Raw genomic sequence first — 13,188 nt, forward strand, 5'->3', positions numbered from 1 at the left:
ATATTTACACTGTTAAAAATTTAATGTATTTATAACTGAAAAGTACATTTGTGTACATGTACATGAAATGTAATGTATTTTTCATATACTTAATGTACACATTCGTTACATTTAAGTAACTACTGTAACTTAATTTTTAGTTAAATCATTCATTTCTTTTAATTTCGTTCTTAACCATGAGCTTTATTTATATGTAAAGGAAGCTCGTGGTCACATTTTTAACAGTGTATATAATAATAAATAATGCATATTTTAAGATTATATTTAAAAGTGTTTCTTTGATATTCATGTGCCAAAATTCCTATTTTTTATGTTAATCATATGTATCTAATAAATTTAAATATTGCACTTTTTGCTTATACTGTTAACTGCACAATTTGCAAATGTTTCATAGGCCTAAAAACGAAGAAAATCAAATGTCATAAAATAGATCCGATGCTCATACTGTTATAAATTTCTTTTAATAATTGATATTCGCATTTCCCAGACATTTTCAACTATTATACATTGTAAAAATAAAATCCAACTGAATTAATGTATAACATAAATATGATAGCGCCAAGGATCGAATCAAAATTAGATGTTTTGAATAATTAATATTCTTGATTTATGAATTTTCAACTATTACACATTGTAAAAAATTATTTATAGCAATATTTTGTACAACTTTACATACATAATTTTAACTTTGTATAATCTTATTCCTCGAATTTTAATCTTCAGAATAAAAAATCATTCATTTACGTTAACTTTAAGCAAAGATTAATTTAAAGTATCCTGGACTCACAAATACCAATTAAGGAAATTTCGATTAGGGTTAATTATTCCGTCTCACCTCTGTTTTGTGGGGATCCACGCTGTTAAGTGCGATAGCTTCAGGTACAGGTTCTTCTTCCTCGATTTTTTCAGGAACACCGAAGATAGATTTGTACATGTATGAGGAAATCAGAGCGCCGCCGATTGGTCCAAACCAATAGACCCACTGATGCCTCCACTGATTATTCCATAATGCTGGCGCGAACGACCTCGCGGGATTCAGGCTACAACCGGTGTAAGGTCCAGTCGCGGTCGCTAGCACAATCACCGTAAAACCGAACCTAATCGGCACTGAGTCTGTATTTTTCTCGTTTCTTGGATCCCAAACAGAGCACACTACCATCATCAGAATGGCAGTCGCAATCCCTTCGACAATCAAGCCCTGAATCGTAGATAGATCAGCGTGTAAACCAGTCACGCAAAACATATCGGCTTGATCAACCTTACCAGCCGTCAGATTATCCTTCGGTGTCACTACCTAGAAAAAATATATTGTCGAAATAATGTTACAGATGATAGTTGCATTTTGCATTACAAATGAGATAAGTTATGACAGTTTTTTCTTGAATAAAATTAAATTGTATAAATTAAACAATTAATTGTGTTTTTTTCGTTTATCTTGTATATTATACATGTGATAATAATGAATTTTATTATGGATAAAGTGAAACAAAATAAGATTTCATTACATATAATAAATAAAATAAATGTTGACCTAATGCTTAGCACTTACTTTTATTCACTATTTAATATATTACGTAATATTTATTATATTACGAATGTATAAGAAAAATAATATATTATTTTATCATGTATAAAAATTAATTAACAATTTATTAAAAACGTTTGTTATTTATAAATACAAACATTTTAATGAAAATTTAAAATATATTTGTTTTTATTTTATTTTGTATGTTTTACAAAATAGTATTATAAAATACGGTTGGCTGCTATATAAAAATAGACTTCGAAGCATAAAATGTATATGAAGTTTTTATTTGAAACCAATATTTATTTATTTTATCTTGAAATGTTTTTACGTTTGTCTCCTAACAGAATTGAATGATTTATATTCTGCCTCATTATTTCTGAATAGATTCATGTTGTCCCCAATCACTCAACTGTAAGGAATACATTTTTCAATAATAGAAGAAAGAGGTAATTGTATTGCTCATTTTGCTTGCTTTATCAGGACGGCCGTGTTAATATTCTACGAGAAACAAATATCGCAACAGTAAGGCTTTTCTCCGATTACATGAGAGCATTAATTATTAACTGACCGGCACGTGTACTGATTAAACAAAGGTCTTGATCCGTGTTTCATTAAGCATTGATATACAGTAATCATTAATAATTAATATCCCTATTTTATTTTTATCTCATTATGTAACCTCATAAACGTCACCAAACATATTTGCCTCGCTCAATCATTTCCTTTTCATTGAAATACCGAGCAAAATGCAAATCGAACGTTTTAAAAAAATCCACATTCTATGTATGTCATTCTGTCAACATTTAACTTAAAATATGACTGCGGGTATTTTGAAGATTATCAATACGACCAAAAAATATTTCTATATCAATTTCTATATTAAACACAACAACTTCGCTTAGTTGTGTCACAACAAATTTAATCATTACACATTTATTGTATTACATATTTATTACATATTTATTGTATTATTTTTATTTGTAAGTAAACATATATATAATTAAAAGGAAATTTAAGATTTAGAAATTCGCGCGCGAGAGAAATTGTATGTTTTAAATAATTTATTTATCTGAAAAAATGGAAATTAATGCTCCGTGAATGGTTTTATTTCGTGCGCATCATAAATTTTATTATAAACATGACTATAAAATTTTATAAAGAGTAAAGAAATGTACCCATTATCCTGAATTACATCTATAATTACATCTATAATTTACGGGTTTTAACACATAAAATTCTCTTGCTTTTTTATAAAGAAAAAATAAGTTTAAAGTTACGGCATAATTTACATTTTTCTTTACGTAAATTGCTAATCTCTAAATTCAATTTTGCTAAATCACGATTTAGTTCAATTGTAATGTTTGCGACAATTATTACTATATCTTTTTATATTTGCACGTAATTAGTTGTAATTAATTCAATGAAAGAATAATTAGATTTGCTTTTACCGACCTTCAACATACCGTAACCCAGAATGGCACCTATCATTTGCGACACAAAGTAAACTAAAGCTTCAGAAATTGTTTTTTTCCCAAGAATGACAGCTCCCACAGTGACAGCTGGATTAATGTGAGCTTGACTGAGATGACCAATGCACTGAATCAGAGAGAAAACACAGAATCAGAGAAAATTTTTAATTGTTGCTGCGTCGACTCTAATATTATGCTTTAAGGTATGTCCAAAATATTCGAATTGTGATCCAAATACAAAATTATGAAGAATAAAAATTAATAAAATACTATATATATTAGAAAAATTCGCACATTCCACTCGCAGCATGATTCGCAGAACTTTATAAAACTAGCAGGATCAAATCGGCAGAATGAAATCAAACCTATCGGAATTTTTAGTATTGTCATTTTATATTAAAGAAATTAATGATAATTTTGTATCATGTGTATATTTCAAAAAAAATTGTGGCGATGCTAGTTTAATATTAAGCTGACAGGATCAATTCAAAATAAAAGAAAAATAATATCAGAAATCAATAGGATTGAATTTATATTATTTTCTACCAAAAACAATTCTATATTATGTGTCAAAATGTTTTCCAAGAAGAAAACAATGATGCTGCTGATTTAATATTTAAGCTGGCAGGATTATAAAAATACAACACAAGGAAAAAAATCAATACAACTGAATTTATACTAATTTGTACTATTAAAAGTAAGTTAATATTTTACATATTTTCTTTTTTTAAATAATTTTATTAGTAGGTATATACTTACAATCTGTGAAGCATTCCACCAATCAAATCGAGTATCTTCGAAACATCATTTTATTTTATTTTTTTAAATATGCTAACGTATTCTACAAATAAAAACATGAGACATGTGTTTTGCAACAAAAATTTGAATTCACCCTTATAAGTTCCAGAAATTCATAAAAAACATCGGTTATGGGAACATTCAAATTATTATATCATCGAATTAGTCGTACAAAAAAATACAAGAGCTTTTAAAAATCTTAAATGTTCTATGGATGAATTATTTTTAATTTATTATTTTCATATAAATATAATAAATCATTTTCCATTTGTTCACAATTTTTATCAATTTTTCATTATCAATTTACCAATTAAAAAATTTCATAAAATATTATTGTATTCCCGTTTCAATTATGAAGTAGCCTATAAATTTCAAAAGATATTTCATAGATTGTAAGTATATTAATAAAGTCATTTTAAGAAGAAAATATGTAAAATATTAACTTACTTTAAATTGTATAAATTAATACAAATTCAGTTGCGTTAATTTTATTCTTCTGTTTATGGTTCTGCCAGTTTAAATATTAAATTAGCAGCACCAATGTTTTCTTGGAAATGACACATAATATAAAATTGTTTGGTAGTACAAAATAGTACAAATTCAATCCTATTAATTTCTGATATTATTTTTCTTTTTTCTTTTATTTTAAATTGATTCTGCCAGCTTAATATTAAGCTAACAGCACCACGATTTTTTTCAAAATGGCACACAGTACACAGTACAAAATTATTCATTATTAATAATACGATTTAGTAAAATGACTACTAAAAATTCCGATAGGTCCAATTTGATTCTGCTGATTTGGTCTTGCTAGCTTTAGAGCTGATTCTCAGCACAAGCTACGTTTTGTTGTAACCTTGATTATGGAGACAAGTGAAAAGCGGCATATAAATGTCAGATTAGAGATTCTACAAGAGAATTTGTATCAAAAAATATAGATAAAAGGAGATAACAATGTAGAAAAAAACATGACATAACGATATTACTGAAATAATCATTTGTTATATTATAGCTATCTGTCTCTTTCTTTGCTTCTTTCTTTCCGAAAATGTAAAAATTAAGCTATTTGAAGTATAGCGGATGGATAACAAATGAGGAACAGAAGGCTAATTCGCTTTGACTCTGAGTGTAAACGATTAAGCACATCTTTGGTTTATACATTGATGTTATATTTCGTAATACATAATAAATACGATAAAGAAATCAATTGTAGTTTTTGATAGAAATATAAGAGCGAGATTAATTGTTAATTTAATTTCCGATGTTATAAAATATGAAAATATATGAAAATATATCATATGCCAATCATCATTTTCAGTTATTGTAGATAAACTATAGAAATAAATAAAGATTTCCTCTCGGGATATATGGATGCATCAAAATTATATCGTTTTGAATTAATTCGAGCCGCGAATGTTATTTAATCACGGAAAATTATACTAGATAATGTTTGTACGTAATTGTCATTGCTGTTATTAGTTTATTTAATATTAAGCTTTACTATAATCTTCTCTTTTTACATGAAGAATTATAATAATATAGGCATTATGACGAAATAGATGTGCAATCTTATTACAGTGACGTAATGATATAATTTAATAAATATGATACAATGATATAATTTAATAAATATTAATATCTGAATGTAATTATAATTGTATTATAGTCATAATACAATATATACTCCAAGTATTTATCATTATAATATGGTTCAGTATAATATAATGTTTATTTGTGCTATAAATATGATGCTATTATATTAAAGTATTGAGAGAGAGAGAGAGAGAGAGAGAGAATTCTTAAAAGAAATATTGTAATTGAAACGCGGATACATGTACACGTATAATAGTACGCTGAGAAAAAATATAGTTAATTTTAATAAATATTTAGTTCAATACTGCCAATTAAACATTTACTTACAGTAAATATTTGTTCAATAAAAAAAATGATTGTTAATTAACATTTCTTGTATCAAATAAATATATCTTTATATTTAATAAATATTTAGTTGGCAGTATTCAACTAAATATTTATTTAAATTGACTATATTTTTTTTTTTAGTGTATAGAAGAGAAAGGTTATAAAGAACATACATAATATTGAGTCGTCATATTTTTTATCAAATTTAAAATGCAAAAATAAAGATGAAGTAATGGTAGAAAATAATCGTCAAAGATTACCTACTGACCTGAATTACAATCATAACTGTTAAACCAAATGTCACCGTTATCTGTAAATGAAAAGGCACGACACCGAGACCAGCAATACAACCCATACATCCCAAGAACACTAGCATAGCTGTACCGATCAGCTCCGCCAATCCGACGATGAGAGCATTCTTCATAGTACCTTCTCCTTGCATCCATTTTTTCAATCCTAAAACATTTCTTTAATTAAAAAAAAAAGAACTGTATAACATACCTTTTCTTTAATTACAAAATTAAATATATAGTAATTGAAATGACGAATTTCATTCAAAGAATTAAATAATATCTAATATAATTTTGATTTTCACCGTTTATTATATAGCACTGATCTCAAGATTTATCCTTTTCGTATTTTACATTTTATAAAATCCCTTTTTAAGAAACAATGCAGCGTTACATATGGTTACATCTGTACTTCCCGAATTGTCATCATTTACAGAAAAGAGGAGAGAGAAGAGATCGTCTTTTACAACAAATCTTAATTATCTTGATAGCTGTCACTTGATGACTTAGAGCATGATCGCGTGATAAAATCAAACATTGCTTAATGTAATTACATCACTTACGACGATTCCGCATTTTCGACACACACCGTGTTGAACAAACATGGACAACTCGCAACTACTTACTGATGGAATAACTTTCACGCTAGGTACCGGTTTGGTATCGCCACTCGAACAAGGTCGACATACGCGATATCGATGTACATCGATACTTTGCAAGTCGATTGTTAGTTAGTTGGAGGAAAAAACAGAGCTCATTTTATATTAATGTAAACATTGTTTTCTAGGCGAAAGTGAGAAATATAAATAAATCTTTGATTATGTCGAGTGTTACACGTTATTAAATTTGCTTCAAATAACGCTTCTTTTTCATAAAACCTGTACAATTAAAGAAATGTTTTAAGAAATATATATATCGTCGATATACGTTAGACTTCCCACAAATTTTAAAATTGCTTGTATAATTAATACGTAAAATATGTATAATTAATAATCTATCTTGAATATGAAGTGGTATATAAAGTGAAATTTAAAAATTTATGGAATCTTTTATCTTTTGCGCTCAACTTTCTTCAATTTTCCTAAGAGACTACTACGCATTTTTCTGTTTTTAAATCCTTGTATAATTTAAATCCTAATCAAACCTTTTAATTTTTATTGTCAAAAATTTTAGATGACTATTGGCGTTTAGAGAAAAGTCGCTCTTTCCGAAAAATTTAGTTAATAGAATGAAATGTCTAAAAAAAAAATAAAATGTTAAAAATAGAGATCTAGGACTTAATGGATTAATAGTATATTTATTTCAACTTTGAAACACGTGTATATAAAATTGATTTTTCTAAACTTTCAAATGATTGCATCTAGGAAAATTTTTACCAGATAATAGTGTATAAAAAATGAGATCCCACAATATGTAATCCCTTTTTCTCTCATTTTTCAAAGTAAAGAAACGTGCTTTTTTATCACATGGCACATATGTACCGCTATAAAAAATTGCAAGTGCGCTTGCGTAATTTATGTCGAGGCATTGTTATAAATTTTGCGACAATGATATATTGTACTTAACATTGCCATATACAACTATACATATATGTATATATCAGACGCAATTAGATACGTGTAACGTCTTAGTCTTTCAATATTGATCTTCTCTTCGTATTCTCTCTCGTGTTTCTCAATCTGATAAGAGGAATGTAAATTATCGTAAATTTACGAATTCTGCCAATCAATTAACGTTAACAATAATCGTCGAGCGTTACATTAGTATCTGAACGCAAGTATTTTCCGGCGTTAATTATTCTAATTGAATAATTAAGCGCATAATTACTGGATCAACGAAATGAATAATTTAAAGTTTTTCAAAGGAATAAATAGAATACTTTAATTAGCTAATTTTATCCTAATAATATAGTTTAATTTATCGGTTATTATTTTTATACAAGTAATTATTTATTTATCAAAATTTTTGACAAATATTCTAAAATATTTTGAGCTACAATAATGACCTTGAAATTTGTTTAATATAATTTTTCAAAGTGTAATTGTCAATTAGATATGTATACAATCGTATTTTTTTGCTGTTTCGAAAAAATATCATAATTTTTTAATTATTTGAAAAATATGATAATGATTGTTTAATTATTTCGAAAAACAATGATTCTTGAATTATATAATTACTATGAAAAATTCTAATAACTTATATTATTAGAACAAATTTTCTGATCGAAGTATTTTTACGCACAAATGTAGCATATATCTAATCGACAGCGATGTCTATTAATGTCATATAAATAACGAAAACTTCATAAATGACAAATATATTAATGGATAGAATTGTCAAACGCTTAATGGAACGAACAACCAATACGAATAAAATAGAAATTTATATTGATGTTAATCGAAATGGGAAAGGTATTGTAATTCATGAATAAATCTGTTGTATTAATATAATAGATACAATCGAGATGTATAGAGTAAAAATTAAAATTTAATGAAATAGTATCAAAGTGACACTTAAATATCATTTTTAAATGCTCGTCGAAAAATTTAGTTATGTAATGACCGACATATCACATTAAGAATGGAATTTTTCAAATATCAGAAACTATATATTATTTACTTGTGATTTATAAAATCATTTATATCAATCAAAGCTGAATCTTTTATGATTTATCCTTTTGAAAGGTAGGGTTCGCAGAAGCGTAAAGTATTAACAACAGTAAATAACCTTTTGTATAAAGTATAAGCAGCTACATCAATTTTATTTGCTGTTAAAAAAAGAAATATAAAAATCGTTTACGATCAGAGTATTTTTTCATACATTTTTTAATCTTTTCTATAGAGACAAAAGAAAAATACTTTCATATAAAACTCTTGTAAAATGTTTTATCCAATAATTTTTATAGCTTCAAAATATTGTCTAATTTTGATGTTTTAAAAAATGTTTAAAAAATGTTAATTTACACTTATTATATTTAAATAATTCTCGCATTATATATGCATTTAATTTGCATGGTATATTATGCAAGATTATGCTTTCTTGCATATGACATTACAAAAAAATGATTATAATTTTGCTCAATATTATTGGTCACGTATAGGTCAATGATAAAATATTTGAGTTATATTCCCGATATTGTGCAAGACAGGAAAGATTTAGCAGTTGACAACTCCACTTTCAGAACCTGTCGATAACACTTATCCGGTGATAGTGAACAGATATCGTGTGATAAGGACAGACAAATATATTTTTACGAGAAATGACAACTTTATACATTTAAAATTGGGCATTATTGTTATTCATATTTCCGCTCCAAGTATTCTTCGCTCGCGTATGACAGAATGCATACATATAGATGATATGTATAGCTAGGTGCAATCTAATATGTGTATGATGCAGATCTGTTCGACGATTAATTGTTTCGATTCATGCACGCCCAATAATCTTCGGCCATTATATATTTCCACGAAGTTCTCTCCTTCGGCGTAGATTATTCGATTGTTTGAGTTCCCATGCTTCAAGCAGAAACGTAATTGCATTTCCATCCAACTATGTTTAATTTATCACCGATGAATTTGATACGCGAGTTTTTGCAAAACACTGTAAAAAGTATCAAAGAAATATATTTAGAGATTTATAGCTCTATAAATTCTTATTTACATTTTAAAAAATTCTTATTTACATTTTAAAAAATTAACAAATGCTAATAATTATTATTTTCGAACGCTTAGTAATCATTAGATTAAATAATGGGTACTTTACTCAAAACAATTCTCTTTTATGTTTAGGTAACAGAGTCTGCAATTAAGTATACATCTGATACATATACTTAATTGCAGACATAATGTTAATTGAAGTGAATTATTACGATTATGCGATAATTTTCATCCGCTACGTATACATCAATCAATCAAATCCCAGGTTGATCATTAGCATTTACGTCGTGAAACTTGTCCAAAGAAGACGGATGCATCGACGAGACGCGCAAGAAGAAGCCGCCAACTTCTTCGGTCGCGAGACATTGTTGTGCCTCTAATCGCCACTCAACGAGCAACCGTTCACGCTAACGAAGCTTTAATCTACGAGCTACATACAATCGACTAATTTTGCGGGAACGCCGCCAAGAGATTACGTGGCAATTAGTCAGTATAATCTATTAGATCGATGAATACGCGAGCATAAAGTCGAACGTTAGCTGATGCAAATTGACTAATGATCCATATCGTATATGCGTATATACGATAAATTGACAATTTTTTTGTTTGCTTCAAGGCCGCGAAGATCACAGTTTTTATTTTTATTTTAAGTTCCATTGACAGAAGAGTCGATCTTATCATCTGACGTTTAAATATAAAAATGTTCTTTGATATGAGATCTACAATGAAAGTCATAGCGATCATAGGGTTCTAAGTAGAAAATTGACTAATCATTGTTAATTATTCTTCTCATATTCGATAATTATAGTTAATTTTCTATAACTTAAGATCTTACTACGACCCGCGTAGAGATAGATCCCGCGTGATTACTCATTGTCAGATACCTATTTGCGATATCTTCTTTTTAAAAATTATATAATTCGATATATCATTCTGTTATAACAATAATCATTGTATTTTCACTTGATGATGTTTATTATGTTATTTTTTCTATTGTTAGTAGTAGCATTCGAAAAGAAGAATTAAATGCAATCTTTTTTATATTAAGAATTATAAGTTTTATTGAATTTAATTCATAAATATATGAAGCATTTTAAATCGGCATTTCATAGATTTTTTTATAATTATTTATTTATCTAAATTTGTTTAATCTAATTAGCATGTTTTATCGCTTTTCAGCATTCGACAATAAAATATTTGTACGTGACATTCTCAAAAAGTAAATTTTGCAAGAATTGACGTCGTTGCTTAACAACAATACAACTTTAAGCTTAAGTAAGTTTTAAATTAGTTACAATTAGTTACAAAATTGCGTTATGACGCAATGGTATATATATTTGTGAAATTTATGCAGAAGATAAGACATATCTATAATGCAGAAGTTATCTTTTAACCTCCGGTGATAAACAAGTTTTTTCAACAGACTTGTATAACTAGACTGCTCACTTTGATTATACATATATTTTGTATATAATAGAAAAAGACAAAAGTGACTAAAAAATCCTATTCTAATATCCAACTATGTACGCACATGTATGCGTATATGTGTGAATAAGTACAGAAATGACAGTTCATCGGGCATCAATTATTTAATATCAAACGTGACGGTGAAGTGATCAGTTTAGTAATAGAAGTATGTTATGTTTCCAATGGAATTAATATAATAGATTCCATTAAAAATAGAGGAATATTAAATTAATTTTATATTAGGTGTAGTAAAAAGAAATCCATTATTTTTCCATTCAATTTCATGCAAAAATAATGGATTTCTTTTACTACACCTAATATATCACAAAAAAAGAAATATTTACATATTTATTTCTTTTGTGGATTTATCTATTATCGCTTAATCTACTCTATATAGTTTTGTATATTGTTTTATTGCGATAGCTTATTAGCCTTTATTTCTACGACTGAAATAATTCATCCGGAACAAATGATTTTTCTTGCTAATCAACTTGCAAAATTACAATATCCATGCAATTCTTGTTTTACTTGCATCAGTGTTGATAAAGTTACACAATGGCGTATCATTTAAATATCGCAGAAGGAATTTTTCCTTAACTATGTTTAATTAATGCATTTATGAATTGAATCATTTACTCATTATTAGCAGAATTCAGATAATCGCGAACTGTCCCGCATCGCGATATATCGAATGGATTTATTTTCACACTAATATATGATAAAGACTAATAACACGAGTTATCCAATAGCGACGAGTCGAAAGTCTAATCTTATGCCAACCGTTGAATAAATACTCTTGTTAAATGATCTTTCGCCGTTGAAATATGTTCGGTAAATACTTTCTGTAAGTAGTAGTGTCCGAATGTCAACGAAATCTTTCCCTGTATGTCTATATCAGAATAAATCAGATAAAAAATTTGTTCATGCCAGGAAGCTTTATCATCATTCGATATGTGATTTGATAAGATTTTTTATTTTATCTGCCCAATTTTTGCGTTGCTTCACAAGTGCTATACTTTTAATAAAATTTTATATAAATCGCAATATAATTATATCATAATGATAAAATGAAATAAAATTTGCAATAATAAAAAAGAAATAAAGAATACATATTATCAATATATATACGAATATCATGCACATTAAAAAATATATTAATTTTTCTATTTTGTTGAAAATTGAACTAGTCCGAAATACATTCATGTATAAAGTGAATAATATCGTAGCAATTTTTTTATATTCAATATTCATTCAATAATTAATAAAGCGAAGATTTCAAAGTTGCAACAAGTATCTCATCAATTATATTGATATCTAGGTAGTCACCAGTTAGTTTCAATCATACAAAAATTCTTATCGCTCATATCGATATATTTCTTATCGTATGGATTAAATAAACATCTTATTTATTTTATTTTTATTATAAATCAGTCACACGTGCAGGCGAAATATAAGAAATTATATTATATCTTGAGATTAATCAGAAAAAATGTATATATGTGATCAATCTGTTCATACAAGCTAATAAATAGTTCGTTGATAAAAATAGTATTCCAGTTCTCGCGAATAGATGAAATAGAAAGAATCTTTAAAGTTATGTACTGCGATTTTAAGAAAAAATGTTTGTAGACAGGAGTTTCAAAATTAATACATATCCTTAGAGATCACAAAAAGTCTTTCTTTCTTAAATTTTTCTCGTTGAACGAGATTATAATATACGAGATTGTACTATATTAATAGATAAAATTAGAATTTAATGTTACGTAAAAGCAAAAGAAATGACCACGAATTTAAAAATAGTTTCTTAATATTATTATAGTCCGATGGTAATGCGTAGTAATTTAAATGCTATTTAAATTCAATTTTGCTTCTATGTTTACACACTTTTCGGTTTATTTAAGTCGAATCATCTATCGTGCTTCATTGTTAATATTCATATAATTACATGGAGGAGAGAATTCGTCGTAATGAGCCCTTGTTCTGCAGTATACTATTATCATTTATTATTATATTATCATGAATCGTATTACAACGAATTGTATCTAACATATTCGTGTATA

General features: G+C 27.2%; 1 protein-coding gene across 1 annotated transcript; it reads right to left on the reverse strand.

Annotated features, from left to right (window-relative positions):
- Positions 1–817: 817 nt before the first annotated feature.
- Positions 818–6,581, reverse strand: LOC105622145 (aquaporin-like). The gene is given in 5 exon segments (XM_012203577.1): positions 818–1,294; positions 2,981–3,124; positions 5,984–6,180; positions 6,319–6,465; positions 6,569–6,581. Coding segments are annotated over 5 exon segments (978 nt in total).
- Positions 6,582–13,188: the final 6,607 nt, after the last annotated feature.

The sequence above is a fragment of the Atta cephalotes genome (assembly GCF_000143395.1).
Source record: "Atta cephalotes unplaced genomic scaffold scaffold00040, whole genome shotgun sequence".
Taxonomy (NCBI): Eukaryota; Metazoa; Arthropoda; class Insecta; order Hymenoptera; family Formicidae; genus Atta; species Atta cephalotes.